The sequence below is a fragment of the Phlebotomus papatasi genome, chromosome 3 (genome assembly GCF_024763615.1).
Source record: "Phlebotomus papatasi isolate M1 chromosome 3, Ppap_2.1, whole genome shotgun sequence".
Classification (NCBI taxonomy): Eukaryota; Metazoa; Arthropoda; class Insecta; order Diptera; family Psychodidae; genus Phlebotomus; species Phlebotomus papatasi.
The window spans coordinates 46,183,381-46,205,516 of NC_077224.1; the positions used below are offsets into that span (position 1 = coordinate 46,183,381).

Here is a 22,136-nt window from a genome sequence, read left to right on the forward strand (position 1 = left end):
CAATTTTTGCACCCAAGTTAAAATTTTTGCATAAAAGTTGTTAGGAAAATGGGATACTACATTTTTTGATTAATTAGGGTGAAAGGAACGTCTATTGACACTTCAAGAACTCGTGTCAGCACCTATTGACACCCTACTCTGTACCATTTGAAATACGAAATTTGAACATCTCTGTTTATAGTAAAAAGTATATTACAGAAAAAACGTTATATTACTTATATTTTACTAGATACATTAAATAATTTTCAACATTTTGACAAAAGTGCCAATAGGGGTTCCCTGTCGAACAGACGTTCCTTCGACCCTACATGGAGTGATGAACAAGTTTTGCCATTCTTCTGCACACTATTTTTCTGAAAGTATACACTCAATAAGGGTCAATCCAAGACCCCGTGATCTTCACACTCAATGAGGATTGAATTTATCCTACATGAGTGTTAAAACTAACCTCAAGCGTAATACCAAGCCTCATCTGAGGGTTTATAAATTCGAGTGTTGGATTTTAGTTGTGACAACAATTATTAGCTCCGTTCAGAAATAATCTTTCGAAGAGACAAAGCCAAGCCAAACTTATTCGAAAATCTACCGGAAAATCTTCCAATAGTCAACAATGTCAATAACAGTGTGAACGTTTGCTGTAAAAAGCGATTTGTTGTGTAGTTTTGTGGAATTTCAGGAACGTTTGAATTGCAGCTTCACTAATTAAATGTCATTTTCACGAACTTTCTGACTTTTGTATAACTCGTCGGTTTAAACGTTTAAACATCCAAAGGGAATTTAAGTAAGTTCTCTCTGTTATACCTTCGAATCGATACAGAAAAACCTCAACCAGAGAGAGCTCTCAAATTGGGAGGGTTATTACTGGACGAGAGGAATGAGGCTTGAATTTAACCTAAATGAGTGTTGGAACAAGCCTCCAGCGTAATATCAAGCCTCATCTGAGGGTTGATTAGAGTGACAACACACATTTCATGTCCTGGTACCACTCAATCTTCTCTCAGTGTTTGAACACTGAGAAAATAAAGAGGGTGCGATTAACTTTTTTTCCTCATAACTTTAACACTTTTTAGGTGTAAAAATATATCAACATTTTTTAATGTTAATTTTACATCTTTTCAAGGGTAAAATTAACATCAAAAGGGTAACTTTAACCCATAATACACCTAAAAAAGGTAATATTTACACCAATTTTGGATCAATACTGCAGGGTAAAATTAACATTTCCGGAATGTTATTTTAACTTTTTTCAGATTTCTCTCAGTGAAGTAATTATACTTAATCAATTCATCCAAATCACCTATTGCAAAGGTTTATTGTTATTATTATTATATTTTTTTATTTTTAATAAAACGTATTGGAAAAGAGACGAAAGAAATCCAAAAAAAGAACGGTGTGCGAGATGAAAAATTTACTGCATTGCATATTGTGATGGTTACTGTAAATGTGTATTTTTTCTATACACTCTAGTGAAAAAAACAATTAAAATTAAAAAAGAAATGAACTCTTGGATTGCCTAAATGTGTGTTAACTAATAAATAAAAAAACGAATGATTTTTTCTTTTTGAATGAGAAAATACTGAATGAACGAGAGCTCTATGAGTATAAAATAAAAAAAATAAATAAATTCATCTGTGAATGTGAAACAAGATGTTCAATTATAATTTATTGATAGTGAAAAAAAACTTCTGAGTAAAATTGTAAGAAAAATAAAAGAAACATGTAAATGATGATTCAGGGATCGAATGTATTTTTTGATTCTTTAGCGTATAGCGAGACAATATTAAGTGAGAATTAGGAAAAAAATGATGAATAAAATGAGATGTTTGTGTGAAAAAATGTGATCTTTACAAAATAATTAAGATAAAAAAAAAAAACAAAATGAAAATTTGTTGAAACATGTAATGTTTGTGAGTCATAGGTGTAACAAGAAAGGGAGAGAAGAGGAACATTATTTCTGATTTTTTTTTGTAAATGATTAAGTAACTGCAGGTGGTTAATTGGAGTAAATATCAGTGAAAATGAGCTGAATTGTAATTCCCTATTTACTTTTGTGACTGATACTGCGCTTATGGAGTGAGATGTTGAACGAATGTAAACCAAAATTATGTCTCAATTTCCTCAATTCTTTTGTATGTGACTTTTTATGAATGAATAAATTTATGACTGCCAAAATTTTATGGTTTTACTTCTAATATAGAAAATTTTAAATAATCATAAGTTTTTTTCTTTAGAATTTATCAATCTTAAACAATATAAAATGCTGTACAAATTTAGAACAATAAAGTTAAAAAAATTTGTAGATTAATTTTATTACCAATGATTTACTGTATTGTATAAAATACATTGTTTTATTCCTTCAAAAAAGATAAATCAGGTAAAGTGATAAACAGTCTAATTTTTTAATTTTTAATAGGTAAAAGAATTTTAGCTGAGATTCTTTACAATCTCTTTTGAAATTATTTTTATATGTCATTTTAGTGATGAATAAATTTTATGCATTTTCAAGTATTATTATTAAATGCCCAGGTGTTCTTTTTTTCAGTGCCCTTCCAGAGAATAACTGTGAAATTTTATTTTCCTAATAGATTTTTTTACAAAGCACAAATATACAAAGTAGTCGAGAAAGAAAAAGAAAAATAAATCAATTCGCACTTGGTAAAATATAATGGCAAATTGATTTTATTTATAGGATATTGAGGTTAATGCAATGCAAGGGGTAACTCATATTGAGAAACCCTTGTCAATTGTACGAGAAACGCTTCGCGAAACCTGAGAAACCCACTTTTTGCATCGCGAAACCCGAGAAACCCAAAAATTGCATCACGAAACCCGAGAAACCCAGAAATTGCATCGCGAAACCCGAGAAACCCAAAAATTGCCCACGAAATTCAGAAATTCACCCAAGAAATTCAGAAAATCCATGGAAAGCCTTTGGGATTCTGGATAAGGATTGCGTTTGAAATCCAGAGAATGCATGAGAACTCAGAAAAGCCACAAAACACGCTTGGGAACCCTGGGAATTCATAACACATCTAGGAGTAATGTACTCGGGAAACACTTGCATAACCGGGGCAATGTTTTGTGAGCCTGAGGAAATTTAGAACTTAGAAAACCCACAGGATATACTTAGGAACCCATTTAGGGATATCTTGAGAATATGAGAAACGCTTGGGGAGCCGTAAATTTTATCTGAAAATCTTTACAATCTCTTTTTCAGGGAACTAGGGATTCTAAATAACTTTGACTGCATGTGAGATATCCCACGCCTTTACGTTTTTTATTCAATTTTAACAAAGATATTAGCAAAATTTCAAAGTCGGGTCCATACTTGTTTTTAATAAATGTGTGCTTCTATTTCATACCAAAAGTCTTAAGATTTTCGCAGTTTCTGTAGGAAAGTCTCACAAAAAGTTAAAGAAGAATAAAGCTGAAAAGTGTACTATGCTACTTGCTTCGTAATTTGCGGTTTTTCCAATATATTAACAACATCAAAATGGGATATTAAAAAAATAATAGTGGCTTTCTTGAGGTTTTCCGGCATTTTTATTGCTGCAATTCGAAAAATGTTTTAGTGTGATTCATAAAATAGCGTTTCAAACTTCTTTTTGATATAATTTTTGGAGACAATGTTTTGAAATCGCATAACCGGACGGATATTGAGCATTGATATGAGAATTGTCAGTGTACGAATTTGAAAATGAGAAAAGTCAGGAAGAATGTTGAATTTGTGAAAGTGGAAGTGCTATTTCAAAACTCAGTGCTTATCTATACTCAGGACATTATATGTAAGGTACAAGTCTGTCTTCAGACAAGGATGTTTAGCCCAATTCCCGAAAATCTTAAAACTCTACATAGCAACCAATTAAAATTCTCCTTCAGAATCATATAGAATATTTGCTCTTAATAATCTAATCCTAAGTTAAAAGGAGGAATTCAGATTTCTTAGATTCTTACCACATTCATGGTTTTTGAGCAATAGCTTTCGTCCCACGTGAGTTCCCAGTCATTCTTCTTATATGTGAATTTGTGAGATATGGATATTTTGAAGATATTTGTCAACTGGCTTCATACCTTTTCTACATTTTGTTTAATTTTTCACTGATTAATAAACATAGAGGAAAGTACTCTCCCTTCGAACGTTCATGCCTTCGAATAATGTGAATTTTCTCTTAATTTTCCTAAGAGACTTACACATTTCTATTAAATATCTCTTACGAAAAGCGAAAGAAATTCACATTATTCGAAGGCATGAAAGTTCGAAGGGAGAGCACTATCCCCTAATTAGATGGGAATACCACTATTAATCGTATCGAGATATTGTATTTCAAGGTAATCATTTTTACAATGTCCATATCCCGTGTTGGAAGAATTTGCTAAGTCCATTGTAGACCGCCCAGGAGCGCCTTCCCCGCTGTGTGGATGCTTCTTCCATGCTCCCGGAGTTGTTGGGCATAGGCGATGCATTGTATAAAGTTATTACCATATAAAAATTGTCTAAATTAGACACACACTTTGCACCGGACGAGACTCAAACTCATAACAGTAAGTCGAGCCGGGGAATTGATCCGCTCAAGAGCCAACGATCTTGCCTACACAGTAAAAATTAACACTATTATGTGTAATCTTTCACACCACTATTATAGTGTTAAATTTGAAAAAAGTGTTTAATTTAACATTGTTTAATTTCAAGTTGTTGAATTTTTGTGTGTAAACACAAAAATTGTTGAATTTTCTTTTCATTTCGAAGATTTTAATTTTTTGCCATTTTAGACATTTGTAATGTTTTTTTTTCCTGTACTCCTGTGCTCGAATCTTCACGATATACTTATTATGCATATAAATATTTGATGTTCTATATGACTTTGCTCCATTGAAAGGCAACTCGACTGAAGTATATGTCTTAAATGGAAATTCAACAATTTTTACACAACTTTTGTTTAAAAATTCAACAAATTTTGTCTCAAAATTCAACAACTTTGGTTGAAATACACAAGGCTTCACATTATAATAGTGTGAAAAATTATGATCAAACTATAATAGTGTTAATTTTTGATCATGTAACAAAAAATACCATAAAGTTGTATATTTTTTCACACTATTAATAAGTAATGTGAAAAACTATAATCCTAGTGCTAATTCTTAGATTTTTTCAACAGTTTTAAATCATGAAACATTTTTAAAAAAAATTTATGACTATAATTGTGAGAAATTTTACACAGATCGCAATTAAATAATTAATTTATCCAATTTCACACTATTATAGTGTGAAAATTTGACACATTTTCAAATTAAACAACATTGTTGAAAATTTTTCAACTATAATAGTGGTAATTTTCAATCACGTGACAGAAATTACCAAAATGTTGTGTATTTTTAAACATTTTTAAATTAAATTAGTAGTAAAATTTACACATTTTTTTACTGTGTATTGCGCCACTGATTTCCCAATGTTGAATACCACTAAAACAAAGCTAATGAATGACACTTCAATGTGAACAAAAAATCGTTCCGCACTGTCACCAAGGGTATTTACTCGACTCTTCGTTGTCCGGCTGACTGGGGGACAAAATGACATTTAGGTTTTTTGAATGATCAACGGTTTTTCTATTTTGTGCTGTGTGAATTTATTTTCTGTCTGACAAAGAACAACAGAATTTTCTTCATGGTATGCTTATGTTTCATTTTTTATCACAATTATGTATTAAAAACTTCGATACAATGATAATAATACTTTAATTCACACTGGAGAAACTTCATATTTTGTAAAAATAATTTTGAATATATCAACCGCCAGTGTTTGGCAGCTGTCACCCGGATAACGAAGTGCCGGATAACGAGGAGCTGAGTGTAATGGTATATTTTCGACACTATCGAATCGATAGTATCGACAAATCTATAACTTTTAGATTAAGTGAATGTCGACTTTTTACGCATTGTCGAGCCATTCATTGTGACATTATTAAAAGAATGTGGCTGTTGATAAATATCTATATTAGTCACAGGAAGTATAACTATCGTTTAAATATTTCAGAATCGACAGTCGATAGTATCGATAATAAGTCATCATGTCACCCCAGGTTTTGACAGATTGATAAATGATTTGTTACAATTTTATCGTGCACGCACTTTAATTCAGGCGACCTCCTTAAAGTAAACCATTGAAAAACAAAAAAAACTGGATTAATGGGCAGCATCTATCATATTTTTGGAAACTTTAGTAATTAGTCTTACTTAGTATCTCAGATGACAATTCTCGAATTAATCTGAATCAACTACTCGGGGACAGTGCTCACGAGTTCAGCAATAGCAACATTTTGCATTCTACAGAAATTCAGTATCTGAATACCAACCTACTCAATCACTTAGAAAGCATACAATCGATTTGGATTGATTTTAATATTCTACCGCATCTCTTGAATATTTGTTGTAGATAAAAATGCCATTATGTTTCTATACGTGCGAACTGGAAGTGATTTAAAATTCAAAAAATATTGAATGATAGTTGAGAAAACTGAATTTTCTATCACTTGATTTTTCCTTTTAAACGTGTTGGAAAGACTTTTCACTGTGTCAGTTGGATGATTTCAACGGAAATTTCTATGGATTCCCCATCTTTTCAGAACACGCGAATATCCGAAGTCTCTGGTGGTCTGTCTAATTGCCCCACTCGTGTGCGAATGCAAATGTTGCAACGGGTGGGACGGAGGTGCGAGAAGTTATATACCTACTGGAAAAGTGCACTAATCGTGAAATGTTTGCCAGGGAATTGTGGCAGTGGGAGTGCAAGTGTTTTGGAATATGGAAGGTTTTCCACGGAGTGGTGATATCTCATCGCCAATACCATTCTGTGTGGAGGAGCTGGATGAAGAGGAACATCCATCAGATGGGTCACAGGAAGGAGTTCCCCTGAACACAAATCACAATTCTGCAAACGCAAAAGACGATAATACTCCAGAAGATGTAAGTATTTAGTCACAGTGCTACTTTTTTTTTTTAAAGGTTTTTTAAGTTCTTATAAGGAACCATGTGCAGTTGCGTGGGAAAAATAATTTAACAAAATATTTGTAGTATTTATTCAATCACTTATGAAGTGCTATTGTTCTTGCAAAGTACATTAATATTTGCTTGTAAAACATGATGAAGAACAATTTTTTAATTATTTTTCAAGATTGTTTGGAACATTGGTGAGAATTTTGCAATTTACGCGTATCTTTTTCAAACATATTTGTTTTTTAATCTGATATTTTATTCAGTGCAAAAATGTTATTAAAAAAGGTGCATTTTTATGTATAGTTATTGGCTATAAAAGCTGAGTAATTTTATAAAATTTATGATTTTACGGACATTGAATTTAAAAATATGTGTGAATTCTTGTGAACATAGAAGTTCTGGAAATACTATTCTAGATTATATATGTTGACTTAAAGGTCAAAGTTAAAGCTCAGAAGAAGTGCGAATGAGATTACTGTGTCAGCTGTTGCAATATAGAACCAAAATTGCTTTAACGTTTTATGAGTTAATGATTACGGAAAGATTACATTCTTATTAAACATTTGCTGAAATTAAGTATCTTCTGATCAGGGTCATTTTATCGATTTCTATTTAAACTTGTGACAAGCTTTTTGGTTATACACTGAGAAAAAAAAAGAGGGTGCGATTAACTTTTTCTCCTTATAATTTTAACACTTTTTAAGTGTACAAATATATCAACATTTTTTAATGTTAATTTTACACCTTTTTAAGGGTAAAATTGACATTAAAAAGGGTAACTTTAACCCCTAATATATTCCCCTACACCTAAAAAGGGTAATATTTACACCGATTTTGGATCAATACTGCAGGGTAAAATTAACATTTCCGGAATGTTATTTTAACTTTTTCGGATTTCTCTCAGTGTAGCTCAAAAAATTTGAATTAGAACATTCAACAAAGACAACGTGTCAGGTGTCGCTTCTGGGTCAGAGAATCAATCTAAATTATAATTAAAATCAAATGAGTTACTTAAATCTCTTAAAAGATACCCTGGGACCCTTACGGGAATCACCATCAATTCAGTATATCTCTTAAAATAAAAAGAAATGAAAATTTATCCAATTCAAAATTAATTGCTTAACCCTGTAAAGCTATATAAAATTTTGTTGAACAATTATTCATTACTGGCTAATAAATCTTTAAGTTGTTGATATTAGATAGATAGATAGATAGATAGATAAATTGTTTCATCAACAATGCTTTTGAAGTATAATTTCATGTTGGTGAGAAACTGTGTAGTTTTCAGCGTCTACCGCTGTCTTAGCATTGGTGACCAACCTTCGGAGCAAAACGATGGAAAAGCTTTTTTTCAGGTTGTAGGGGAAATTATTATCTCTTCGAACGCTCATGCCTTCAAATAATGTGAATTTCTTTTATTACTGCTCGAACTTAAAGAGAGAGCAGTTACATAATCCATTTCTTTCAACTTGTGACACGGCTAGAGGCCAAACGGTAAGAGATATCATCTTCCGGTCTTCAACGACCTCCCCTCACATAAGTCCACATTATCTAGGACATTTTTTTCTTTTGCGCCTCCAAAACCATGTTTTTTTTTGTTTATTTCGAAAAGGGCTCCTACTATTTGATTCCATTTAGTAATAACTTTTCGAAGAGACAAAGCCACTCCAAAGCCAAGCCAAACCTATTCGAAAATTCACCGGATGCCTAAAGTGCAAGTTCATATACCCGTAGCTTTAGCGTTGAGTGTTCTGCCATTTCGAATTTCGATATTGTTGACACTTTAATCGTCAACAACAGATGTGCAAACGTTTGCTGCAAAAAGTGAATTTTTGTGTAGTTTTGTGGAATTTCAGGATGACAGAACGATTGAATTGCAACTTTATTAAGATAAATGTCCTTTTCATGAACTTGCTCACCTTTGTGTAACTCGTTGGTTTAAACTTTCGAACTTCCAACGGGTTTTTAGGTAAGTTCTCTTTGACAATCATTCCAATCGGAAAAGGAAAAACGAAAAACCTTAACCGGAGAGAGCTCTCAAATTGGGAAGGTTTATTACTGAACGAGAGGTTTCTTTTTTCGTATAATGTTTGAAAACCATTTCGATATCGAATTTTCGAAGATCAAAGTTTAACCACTTTGGAAGGCCTATTTAATTGATTTGCTTAAATTTAGATTTTTTGAAAGATCTTGAATTTTCCAACCCAACTGCATCGGACTTAATTGGTCATGAGTAGGTATAGTACCCGTGGCCGTTAGGGCACCTTTGAAATTGGAAACTTTCACCTATTTTTAACCCTTTAACGACGAGACACTTTAGGGACTGAAAATCAACAATAAAAATTAAACTGAGAAACATAATCAATGATAAGTCTTACATCTAACCTTGGAAAGTCCAACAGAGTTTGATTCGGTGTATTTTGTGCTTCTATGAACGATAAGGACAAAAATTGCCCAAATGTTTAAGTAATTTTTCTGACAATACCAATGAATAATATTTTTCGCTTTAATGAAAAATAATACGTATGAGTATTGTAGTTTTTATTCCCAAAAGAGTTTTGCTTAAAAAATTGGAATTATATAAAAAATATAAAATCTATTATGAATTTGAAAATTTAAAAATTCTCTATTTTTGAGCTTATTTACTACATAGCAAATAGCTAGACACTTGCAAAAAATATTCTAGATTCCTTCAACCTTCTACTTTCCAATTATGTACAGACATAAGAAAAAAATAACTTTAGGTAGTCAGGAAAAATTATTTTCTTTATGGGACACCGGTGTTCCAATCGTCCTTAAAGGGTTAAATAAAATTATGAGCCTTTTTGTGATATAATTTTGCTACAAAAACAGATTGAGAAGCTGAATTACGTTATGATAAGAATCCCAATTTCTAAGGTGCACCACTTCCTCCTAAGCCATTTGGGACAGTTCTATGATAGAAAACCAAACTATCTAGGTCTAGGTTGTTTATCTATATTCCTATATTTTTCTTATAAATTAAGACCCAAAAAGTTTCTTAACGAACAATTAAATGGTTATCAGAGAGGTTCTTGATATCAATTCCCAACGGAGGTTACACATTTTAATAATTAACCTTTGAATAGTTTATATATTTTAATTGAATGCGGGATTAATGTAAGAATCAAATCTAAATCGTTTTACTCATAAAGTCAACTCTTAAATAGATTTTTAATTTAGATACTGAGGCCTTCAATTATCTTAATAAATGTTTCTTTTTTTCTATTAATTTTGTTTTTTAGTGCATTGGCTAGGAAGATATTACTGCGGAATGTATTACACTTTCATATTTACATTTATTTATTTATTTTTTTTACTTTTAAATCTATATTTTTTATGATTATTATATATTTTTCTATTGTTGCTTTACCCAGTTTTCATACGAGGATAATCAAAAAAAAAATTGGATAGCTAAAAACAAATCTGAATGGATAAATGGGAAGAGTTCGTCGTTTGACCCTTCTTCCTGACTTTTCTCTTCAAAATTTCCCAGTATTTCTCAATCTTCTAGAGTTCCAGACGGATTAAACATCTTTCTCATGCCTTGGAATGCTTGGAATCCTTTGAAAAGATTATCGTTGAGTTTCTGTGACCTTATTTTAGCACTTTAATGCTGTTTGTCTGTCCGATGGGGAGCAGAATGTGCTTTGTATGTTATCAAACCATTCCTCTTCTTGATTTTATGAACTAAGTTCCAATGTATTCCATCCCTGTTCCCATCTTTTTGCCAACATCTCAGACGGAAAGATTGAGTTGCTTTTCGAAAAGCTCAAGCACATTCTTTTTCATCCTCTTGTCCTCAATTCTAGGCTTTCAGCTACTTCCTCCTGAATTCTGAGGACCAGTCTTGAGTTTCTAAAACCGAATTATAATATGTCGAACGGTAGGGGAGACTGGGGCAAAATTTGTCAAAACGAAAATTCCAGTATTCACTATTTTCTAAAATAAAAGAGACTAAGGCTTGAAATTTTTATTATAAATAGCCTTCATGAACCTTCTTAAACTTACAAAATTTCAAGGGATTTGAGGAAGAATTATGTAAAATAAAAAATAATGAAATTTTGAGCCCTATTTTTGGAATATTTGGCTTACAGAAAATATCAATATTGATTAGCTCAATTTAAGCACATTTCTCGTTAAGATAGAGAAAAATTATCTTCGACAATATGTCTATTTGATATTTTTAACGTTTGCGTTACCCTATACTATTTATGCCCAACGCATAATAGCATTTGTTTTGTAAACATGTTTTTGACATTTTAGTAAGAGTGAGTGAGATCTCAATCTAGTCATTTCGCTCACTCTCATATGTAATTTTGAAAACATGTTTACAAAAAAAATTATTGTGCGCTGGGCATTACCCTATAATAATATCTGGTACAACACACCATTACTTCTTAATCCGAGACACTTGGTTTTCTTCAAAACAAAGATGCAGATTAAGCTATTAGGGTTGGGTCTCGGCGAGACCTTGAGGTCTTCCGTCTTCCTTTTCCCGGAAGTTACTTGAAAAATATCAATAGGGGGAAGTGGGGCAGCTTTCAAATTGGACTTTTTCTCATATTTTTAAATGGAATTGGACTTTATCATTATGTAATTCTGCTTCACAATTCGCTACCTATACGCAGCCCTGTTAATTCTGTTTCATATTTAGAGAAATATTTTTTGTATATCTGAAAAAGAGGTAATATTTTTATTTATTTTCGGATTTTTCTTAGAAATCGTGCTTGCAGAAATTCCATAAATGTTTACCAATTACTCTTATGTATATACTTCTTGGGATATATTAAGGTCAAAGGTCAGAGTTTTCTAAAGGACAATATTTCGATCAAATAAATTACAAAGTTAGACTGGATATGAGTTAAGAAATCACAAAATAATTTATTTATTTATTTATTTACCATATTATTTCTTATACATTTTGGAAACAAAAAAATAAATAAATAAAAATTCTCTATTTTAATTATTTTAATTTAACCTTATTTCTCTATTTTAATTTAACCATTTCGTATTTATCATTGAACATATATTTTTTTTAAATTCATAAGTATGGTCATAATTTTTTTTTATATAACTTAATTAAACTGTTTATTTTTTTGTGTCGAAAATAACTTAAGGAGCTAATGAGAGTTAAAATGTAGTCGTGTTAGAGAAGATTTTTTCTTAAAGACTTTCATTTGATTCACACGTGATTCAATTGGCACAATTGCAGAACTGGATATTGAGATATAACATAAACCTTAACCCACCTTAATTTGTGACTTTAGTGAACAAAAATATGATTTTCAAATTGTGTGAGACATAATTTACAATAGTGGATATCCAGCTGTGAATATTCTCAAACCAACTCTGGAAAAATCTTTTTCTAACTCTCTTTATTATTTGCAAATCAGAAGAAGCTGAAGCACTTCTGCAATGCAAGTGATATGTAAATTATTTGAAATATGCTGACGATATTGCTGAATGCTAATTAGCAATTAATTTGCTATTTCGCACAATAATTTTTAGCTCAGATTCTTTACAATCTTTTTAATCTGTAAATTATGACGTGATTTGTTCGTCGATATAAATTTTCCATCAGGAATCTTTCGATCTCGACGAACTTCTGCCGTCCATCTCGGAATTTGGAAAATACCAGAAACTTTTGGTATTTTTCATCTGTCTCCCAGCATGCATTCCATGTGGCTTTGGTGCTTTCAATCAACTTTTTATGGCAGACTCACCATCGGATTACTGGTGTACAGTGCCTCAGCTCATGAACAACACGGAATTATCTGCAGTTGAGAGGAGGAATTTGGCTATTCCGGTTAATGCAGTAAGTTTTATTGCTTAATTTTGATACTATGAGATAAGTGTGTACATGCATAAACATCTTGTATGATAAATTATTTTCCTGACCACAACGGTTGACAAATCAAAAAAAAAAAAAATAGAGAAAGGGTTTCATGGTCTCAGACATGCAATTCTTCACCCTGAAATTCAATGTTCAGGGTTACCGGCTGGTAGTGCACTTGAATAGGTTTATTTGTTTTTCTTTTTTAACAGTGCAAGTTGCAAAAATGCGTCATTTTATTGGTGTGCTTCTTTTGGTATGCCTGGAAGGGGAAATCGATTACTGACCAATATACTCTTTTAGGTGAGCCTCTTGTATCTCACCTATTGCAATTGTCACGGAAAATAAAAATAATCCGGAGGGCTCATGAATGAGAGGCCCAACTTATATTTTTGTTTTAACAAAACAGCTTCGCTGTAAAAATATGAACCGTCCGTTACACGACCGTTTTTGAATAGAGAACGGGAAGAGATATCCACTTGGGGTTTTCAACAGTGGTGTTACATTAACCGCAAGTACTGCGGTGTTACAAGATCTCTATTGGGAAACATGGGACAGAGTTAAACGAAATTGATATTTGATAATATATTGTTACGTGGCTGTTTTGAGGATACCACACCTTGGAAAACTACGTATTGTGACACCCTAGCAAGAACAGACCAGCAATTAAAACAGTGAGGGTTTCCCTGATGGACTTTCATTTTTAATCCCACCAATAAGCATAAATAGGTGAGCATGTCCCTGCTCTGCGATGTTTGTTGTCCTCTTCGTCGCTCTTCGTGGGTCCCTTGACGTTTTGGCCACTTAAAAACTTCCTCAGAGAGATCTGCTGACAGTGGAATATACTGAAGAAAACTTATACCCGAGCAAGAAGTGTTGCTCGCATGAATTATAGCGTTAATTTCAAATAAAGCTTTTCCACCACCAAGAGCATTTTACATTACCAAGAGCATTTTTAGATCTATTTGCCTAAATAGGCAAATGGATCGATAGACGATTCTTCACTTATTTAATTAATAAAATAATTAATTTTGGGATTTAAAAAATGATCATTCGCCACAATATATAGGGTCCGCCCCTCTTACATTGTTTAAGAATTAATACAGAGGAAAAGAACAGTGGAAAAGCAAAAATACAGCAAAAAGAGACAGAACCTTGTTAGCTACCTATCTGACTCAGACTGATTGTGCCATCAAATTTCCTTTCCTCAATCTCAGATCTTCCTTCCTTCTTTCCAATGGTCCTTCCGTTGGGTGCACGGACTATGTCCTACGTTCCTCTGTGCCCTCCGGTGAGGGCACTAGGGCACACTAACGGTGGTTGAGGTGCATGGGATTCTGTGAGGCCTGGGGAGCGTCCAGAACCCCCTGAGCATCGGGCTGCCTTTGGTGCCTCAAGAAGAGGAAGAGATGGTGGAAAAAAGGGAGCTGACCAAGTTTTCTTCTCAACTCTGTTACAAATCCTTCCACTTCTCTCCGATTTGAGTGACTTCGTTGCCTTATCACAAAAGTACCTCCAATACACTCCGAGAAAAATGTTGCACACGCAACATATTGCCATACCATCCTGTGAAATTCTAGCACTCACAGGGAGAGAGTTGTAAAGGACAACCCCATCAACGAAAAGTGTTGGGATTCTGAGTACTGGTTCGAGTGAGCTTTCGGAACCAGAAGTCCACGCGGTCTATACGCACTCTGGCCGAGGCTTCAAGAATCAAGGGTGAGGCTAAATAACGAGGTCTCTTAGACATAATCAGCAAAAAAAGAAAAGTGACCGCTCCTACACGATCATACGAAAGAGATCAAATACGACCGATATCACATATCGACTGTTTAGAATATAAAACGAATAAGCTTTCAAAGCTGAGATTTTACATGCTGGGAATAATTATCTTTCCGGTATAATATGCATAAGGGAAGGTAGATGGTGTCAAGGAGTACCCGAAAAGCGAAAAGAACGAATTATGCAACTTACTTAGGTGGTTGCAACTTTCCTCTAAGCTAAGGGACCGGGCCTCTCACACTAACCTCCTTTAGTCCTGGCGACTCTCCGTCAGCTCGCTCCGGAAGCGTAGCATAGGTCGCTGTCGAAAAGTTTATTTTATCGGAGGGTCCTTGCAAGTTTTCGTAACAATCTTGCTTTTACAGGGAGGGGTCGTTAGTTTCTCCCCCAAACCTCTATACAAGGCCCAGATTCCTTGTTCGTTATCCTCACGTTCGTGACTTTCCACTGGGGTCGGTTACACGGTAAAAACTTTTGGACAATGACCAAAATAGTGGAACAAGTTTTCCTTGGAACAAACTTTTTTGGAATCAATTTGTACCTAGAGAAGATATTTGTTTGTTCCAAAAAGTTTTCTTTTGTTCCTGAAAGTTGGAATAGAATTTGTTGCACTCGGATGTTTTGTTCCCACTGTCAGGAACAAATTGGTAATTTTTTTTATAACAATATTATTCTTACATTTGTAACATATTTGTTCCAAAAATTCTCGGTGTCCGTGGACGAGGTAATTTTTGGAACGAAATTGTTACTCATATGAGGAATCTTTTTTTTTTCATTGTCGGGAACAAATTCGTGTAAAAGATTTTGTCTTACAGTTAAGGCCTATACTTCAGTCGAGATGGATTTCGGTGGTGAAACTTCATAAGGAGTCTAAGGATCATCAAATAAGAATCAACTTATCAGTGTTATATACAGACGCGTGCATGATGAAATCATACTCGAGTGCTGGCAGCAGCAGGTGAAGGGAATCGCGAATTAAAAAAGTGAAATAGCACGAAAATTGCCACAGATTTGGCATCCTCCTCGCTTCGTTGGTGACGTTGGTGACTGAGTGTGAGAGGAAGGATACGATTTTATAGTGAGCGAGCTATTCTTCGGAATAAATTCATTACTAATTATTGGGCATCTTTTGTTACTCTTAGAAGGTGCAAATTTATTCCAAAAATTTTCGGTGTCCGTGGACGAGCTACATTTCGGAACAAATTGGTTACTAATATTGGGTATCTTTTTGGGTCTCGTAAAAAGAACAAGATTATGCCAAAAATTATGGTGTCCGTGAACGAGCTGCCATCACTCGCATATGATTTCGTCATGCACGCGTCTGTATAAAACACTTTTAAGTTGATTCTTATTTGATGATCTTTAGGCTCCTTATGAACTTTCGCCACCGAAATCCATCTCGACTGAAGTATAGGCCTTAACTGTAAGACGACATTTATTACACGAATTTGTTTCCGACAATGGGAACAAAATGATTCCCCATATGAGTATTAAATTCGTTCCAAAAATTACCTCGTCCACGAACACCGAAAATTTTTGGAACAAATATGTTAAAGATGTAGAAATAATATTGTCATGAAAAATGTAACAATTTGTTCCCGACAATGGGAACAAAACAGCCGAGTGCAACAAATTCTATTCCAACTTTCAGAAACAATTTTTGTATAAAACGAAATCATTTCAAATTTGAAGACATTCCATCGTATTAAAATGGTTCCAAAAGAAAACTCTAACAAAATTATAGCTATATTTCGTAACAAAACTGCAAAGAAAACTTTTTGGAACAAACAAATATCTTCTCTAGGTACAAATACAAATTGATTCCAAGGAAAACTTGTTCCAATATTTTGGTCAGTGTCCAAAAGTTTTTACCATGTACTTCATAAGAGCGAACTGACATTTAAATCTGCCGAGTCTTCGCTAAAATTGTGACGATCTGCCGATTTGTCGATTTCTGTCCAAATTATGCCGATCTGTCAATTTTTAGCTCTAGAATGGCCATTAAAATATTTAACAAAAGCACTCTAAAACCATTCTATATTGCTCTCTTGGTAGATTTCAAGCAATAAAAAAGTTTTTATTACAATTTATAAGAAAAGTCCAAATCATCAAGTATTTCGTGATGGTTTTCAATAAGAATCTTGCCTACCATATAATATTCTAGATTCTAGATTTTTCTTGGTAATCGCGAAAAATGCACATTCAAAGAAGCCATATGGGGAATCCCATGGGCTTTGCACTTGTTAATCTCATGGAATTTCTGTTAACAATTCTCCCACTCCTGCAATAGGATGGATCATACAGCAAGTGTAAGCGCTATGCAGTGAACTGGACAGAAGTGCTAGGGAAGCAACATGAAGGCTTAGTGGATTGGAGCTCATTTAATAATTCATGGCCAGTGGAAATGTGTCACGATGGATGGGAATTCAATGAAACCAATACACGATCTTCCATAGTTCTCGATGTAAATTTTGCACTAATAAGTGTACTTCAGGAACTCTTTGTATTTTGATTTTAACTCTAATTGCAGTTCAACTTGGTGTGCAATTGGGACATTTATCCTACTCTTGGACTTTCAGCTCTCAATTTCGGTGGTCCGATAGGTGTGTACCTCTTTGGTGTCCTCAATGATCGTGCTGGAAGGAGAATAGCATATTTTTGTTGTCTGGCAACTCTACTTCTTGGCAGTTTTCTCACAGCTATTAGCACAGATTTCTGGACATGGGCTATAAGTAGAGCAATTGTGGGATTAACAATTCCAGCTGTCTATCAAATCCCTTTTATTCTGGCACTTGAACTTGTTGGTCCAGCATATAGATCCTTCGTGACTGTGATGACGTGTACATTCTACACTTTTAGCTTGATGATGCTGGCAGGAATTACGGCTGTTATTGATGACTGGCGTGCACTGTCTCTGTACACATCCATGCCATTTATTCTCTATTTTCTGTACGTTTTTCTAATGCCTGAATCACCAAGGTGGCTCCTGGCTCAAGGAAGGCTCGAAGAAGCACTTAAAGTCCTAGAAACCATGGCTAGAGTCAATGGCAAGGACTTTCCACATTGGTTTCGGGATAAATTGCAACATAGGGTGGCATTTAGGAAGCTCCATGGAGACACGGAAAAGCCTCAAAGGAGAGTTGGGGCATTTGATTTGTGCAAGTAAGTACAAATGCCATTCCGTTTTACGGAAGATGATAATTTAATTCTTCCAGAACGCCGAATATGCGTCTCAAAACAATTCTAATTACACTAAATTGGTTTGCCAATGAAACAGTGTATTTGGGATTGAGCTACTATGGACCAGAATTGGGAGACAATGCACACTGGAGCTTTTTCTTTGCGGCTTTAGTGGAGATTCCCAGTTATATCCTGTGCTGGGTGATTATGGATAGATGGGGCCGTCGGTGGCCTCTCTGTCTTTTGATGATCCTAAGTGGTATTAGTTGCATTGTAACGGTTATGCTGCCAGAAGAGGCAAAACTGGATACATTGATTCTCTTCTTGCTCTCTAAATCAATGATCTCAGCATCTTTTCTCATAATCTATCCTTTTGCCGGGGAACTGTATCCAACTCAAGTTCGTGGTGTGGGAATTGGTACATCAAGCTACATCGGGGGATTGGGTTTAATTGGGATTCCTTTCATAAACTACCTTGTAAGTTGGCTGGAGTTCCTTTGAAATATTTCTTCTTAGACTTACGTAAATTACTAAAAAATTTACCAGGGCAAGGACAATCTTCGCCTTCCGCTGGTTATAATGGGTGCTGTGTCAGTTGTGGGAGGAATTACAGGACTACGTCTGCCAGAAACTCTTCATCACTGTCTGCCTCAAACGCTCGAGGAGGGTGAAAAGTTCGGAAAGGACTGGAAGTGGAGTGAATGCCTCAGATGTATTCCCATCCGTCCGACAAACACCACAATGGGTTCATATGAAAATTTGGCCAAAAAAGCTAAGCGGGAAGATGATGTTGAACTCAATGTGTCCAAAGGATCTGGCAAACGGCGCAATCAAAGGAGTTCAATGAGACGCCTTGTAAGACAGTCCAGCACAATGGACACCCAGAAAACTCACGATGGTGCTATGCAACTTACTTATTGGTTCTAAACTGAAGATTTTTGTCTGTAAGTAGCATGAATAAATGAATACTTTCGTTTTTTATACATTTTATCTTTTGCGATTTGCTTACGGTGTTTTGGATTTAGGGAACAGTGGGGCATCTTTGAATTGGGGCAGCTTTGAAATTGGGCTTGGAAGCTAAATATCATGATATGGTCCAGTTTCATTTTAAATTAAGAGAAAAAGCTTTATTCTAAAGCTGCCCCAATTCAAAGGTACTGCACTTCCCCCTATTATAATATTATAGGGTGGATTCAGCTCATTCAGCTCTTTCTGCCAGTAACCATTTAAAATAATCAATTTTTAATTGGTTAAGGTGCTAAACCAGTAATACTGCCATTAAAGTCTAGCTACGACTTTTTGGTCAGTAAAAAATAAAATTTGGTCGGTAAAAAATTAAATTTGGTCAGCAAAAAAATAAATTTGGTCAGTAAAAAATCAAATGTGGTCACTTAAAAATAAAATATGGTCAGTAAAAAATTAAAGGGACAGATAATCCTAACCGGCTTATGTAGGTGAGATTCTTAACGTAAGCTAACTCGGAGTGCATGCAAATTCGATGTGGAGCTGATGTTAGGAGACACCATTCAGGTATCTTGAATCAAATTCGTGAAATTATACAAATTTTGTATTTAAACCAAAATATCAAGGATTTGGATGAACTGACAGAAAAGTGTTATATGGGTGAAATGTAGACCAGAATGTTCTCTATAATTTTCCCATGATCTCATCGATTACTCAGAAGCCAAGATAAGCGAGGTTTTTTGTTTCTTAACTCGTTTTTTCATCCAGAGTTCCCCAAGTAGTCATTTGTTGAACTTCAACTATATCAAAGAATTGTTGTATTTTGCGGGACTTTCCATTTAAACCCCTATTTTAAGTGTCTTGGTGGAGTAGAGGCAGTCAAATTGGCATCTGAGTGATTTCAAAGCGTTATTATTGGAAAAATCAATTTTTTCACACTTAAATGGCAAAATCGGAGTGATAGCGTAGTCTGAGTGGAAAATGATGTATGGACGAAATGTAGAGACAAATGTGCTCTACAATTATGTTGAAGTAATCATCAAAATCGGTTCAGCGACAGTCGAGATAATTGAGGTTTGTGATATTGAAATTGGTTTTTCGACTGTGGCGCCCCTGGTGTTGGTCCCACGAAGTTCAAATATTCTAGAAAGTTGTAGCATTTGGTGAGATCTTTCGTTTAAGCCCTCATTCATCAAAATCGGTCGCATAGAACCGGAGATATGATTTTTTTTGAATTTCGTGAACTTTGACCCCTCATATCTCCGGTTCTATTGAAACCACAGCGCACATACGCACAATTTTGGAAACGTCCTAGACTGGACTACAACATACTAAAATTTCATTAACTTGCACAATGCCGTTTTTGAGAAAAGTGACTTTGAATTTCGATGAATTTTGACGCTATCACAGCGCCACCTGTGGTGACTTTTTGAACTTCCATCTGAAAGTGCTCATCGAGACGAAACCAAAAAGGTAAAATTTATGTCGCTTTGTTAGTTAGAACCGGAGATAGAGGCCGGTCAATATTCGAACTTTGACCCCTTATAGCTCGGGTCAGGGGTTATGGATCGACTTAAGGTTTTTTTTGTTTGATAGGTATAATCAACGGCTACAACATACTAAAATTTCAGCCCGATTGCATAAGGAATTTTTGAGTTATTTAACTTATAAGATTTAAAAATTTTCTTTTTAATAATAGCGCCCCTAGCGGTGGTTTTATGAACTTGCGATGTTAGAAAGGGAAGTGGCATTTCACGAGAGCTTTCCAAAAAGCCCTCACTTTTTAAATTCTGACAATTAGAACCGGAGTTATGGCCATTTTAAGAATTTTTTTTGGACCCTTATAGCTCGGGTCAGGGGGGTCGGGGGACCTTAAGTTTGGTATTGATGGAAAGCTCTAAGGCCCAGCTATAACATACTAAAATTTGAGCTCGCTCGATGCCATAGGGGCTGAGCTATTAAGAAAACAAAAAAGGGGGGTCTTCAAAATGGCGGAAGGAGGAGTGGGGGGTGGGGGGTCAATGCACCAAGTTGCAATTTTCACCCGATATATAACCTTTGCCGAAAACCGCAAGTCGATATCTTTTTTTTAGTTTAGGAGCTATTAAGCTCCAAAGAGCGGCCGGCCGGCCGGGAACGTAAAATAGCCACATATATATTCGTGATCAGGAAGTGGCGAAACACATTTTGGCCAAGTTTGAGGTCGATCGGACGACATGAAATTTTGTTAGGATTATAGTAGGTGAGATTGTTAAGAATCTCACCTAATATGGTCAGTAATAAATTAAATTTGGTCAGTAAAAAATAAAATTTGGTCAGTAAAAAATAAAATTTGGTCGGTAAAAGAATTAAATTTGGTCGGTAAAAGAATTAAATTTGGCCAGTAAAAAATTAAATTTGGTCAGTAAAAAATAAAATTTGGTCGGTAAAAAGTCAAATTTGGTCAGTAAATATAAAATTTGGTCGGTAAAGAATTAAATTTGGTTATTAAAAAATCAAATGTGGTCAGTTAAAAATAAAATTTGGTCAGTAAAAAATCAAATTCGGTCAGAGAAAAGACAAATTTGGTCGGTAAGAAGTCAAATTTGGTCAGTAAAAAATCAATTTTGGTCAGTGAAAAATCAAAATTGATCAGTAAAAAAATTAAATTTTCTGTGCTTCGGGAAGTTATCTGTATCGTCCGTTGAGGTAAAGGGAAATTTTCTGTGCTTTGGAAAGTTATCAGTAGCACCTGTTTAATTTTTGTACAAAATTTAGGAAAGACGAAATATGAAATACGAAATGGTAAAATGCGAAATGTACTAAAATACGAAGTTTCCGCAATACGAAATGTGTAATACTTTTTATCCGGATATGCAAATTTTTAACTTTTATTGATTTCCTTTTAGTTTTTTATTGACTAAATTATTATTCACTGATCATATTTAAATTTCCACTGATTAAATTTCACATTTTACTGATTAAAAAAAAATTACTGACCAAATTTGACTTTTTACTGACCAACATTAATTTTTTCCGATTTTTTAAAAACTGTTTTACTGACCATATTTAATTTTTTACAGACCGTATTAGGTGAGATTCTTAACAATCTCACCTACTATAATCCTAACAAAATTTCATGTCCTCCGATCGCGCTCAAACTTGGCCAAAATGTGTTTCGCCACTTCCTGATCACGAATATATGGGGGGCTAAGTTACGTTCCCGGCCGGCCGGCCGGCCGCTCTTTGGAGCTTAATAGCTCCTAAACTAAAAAAGATATCGACTTGCGGTTTTCGGCAAAGGTTAAATATCATATGAAAATTGCAACATGGTGCATTGACCCCCCACCCCCCACCCCTCCTTCCGCCATTTTGAAGACACCCCTTT

At 34.4% G+C, this 22,136-nt stretch overlaps 1 protein-coding gene across 1 annotated transcript; it reads left to right on the top strand.

The window, feature by feature from the left end:
• The first annotated feature begins 6,590 nt into the window (after window positions 1-6,590).
• Window positions 6,591-18,789, top strand: LOC129807995 (carcinine transporter). Its single transcript, XM_055857627.1, has 6 exons — window positions 6,591-6,960; window positions 12,593-12,826; window positions 16,917-17,090; window positions 17,157-17,788; window positions 17,842-18,283; window positions 18,353-18,789. Exons 1-6 carry the CDS (start codon window positions 6,799-6,801, stop codon window positions 18,731-18,733), a joined length of 2,025 nt encoding a protein of 674 aa, XP_055713602.1. The 5' UTR covers window positions 6,591-6,798; the 3' UTR covers window positions 18,734-18,789.
• The last annotated feature ends 3,347 nt before the right edge of the window (window positions 18,790-22,136 follow it).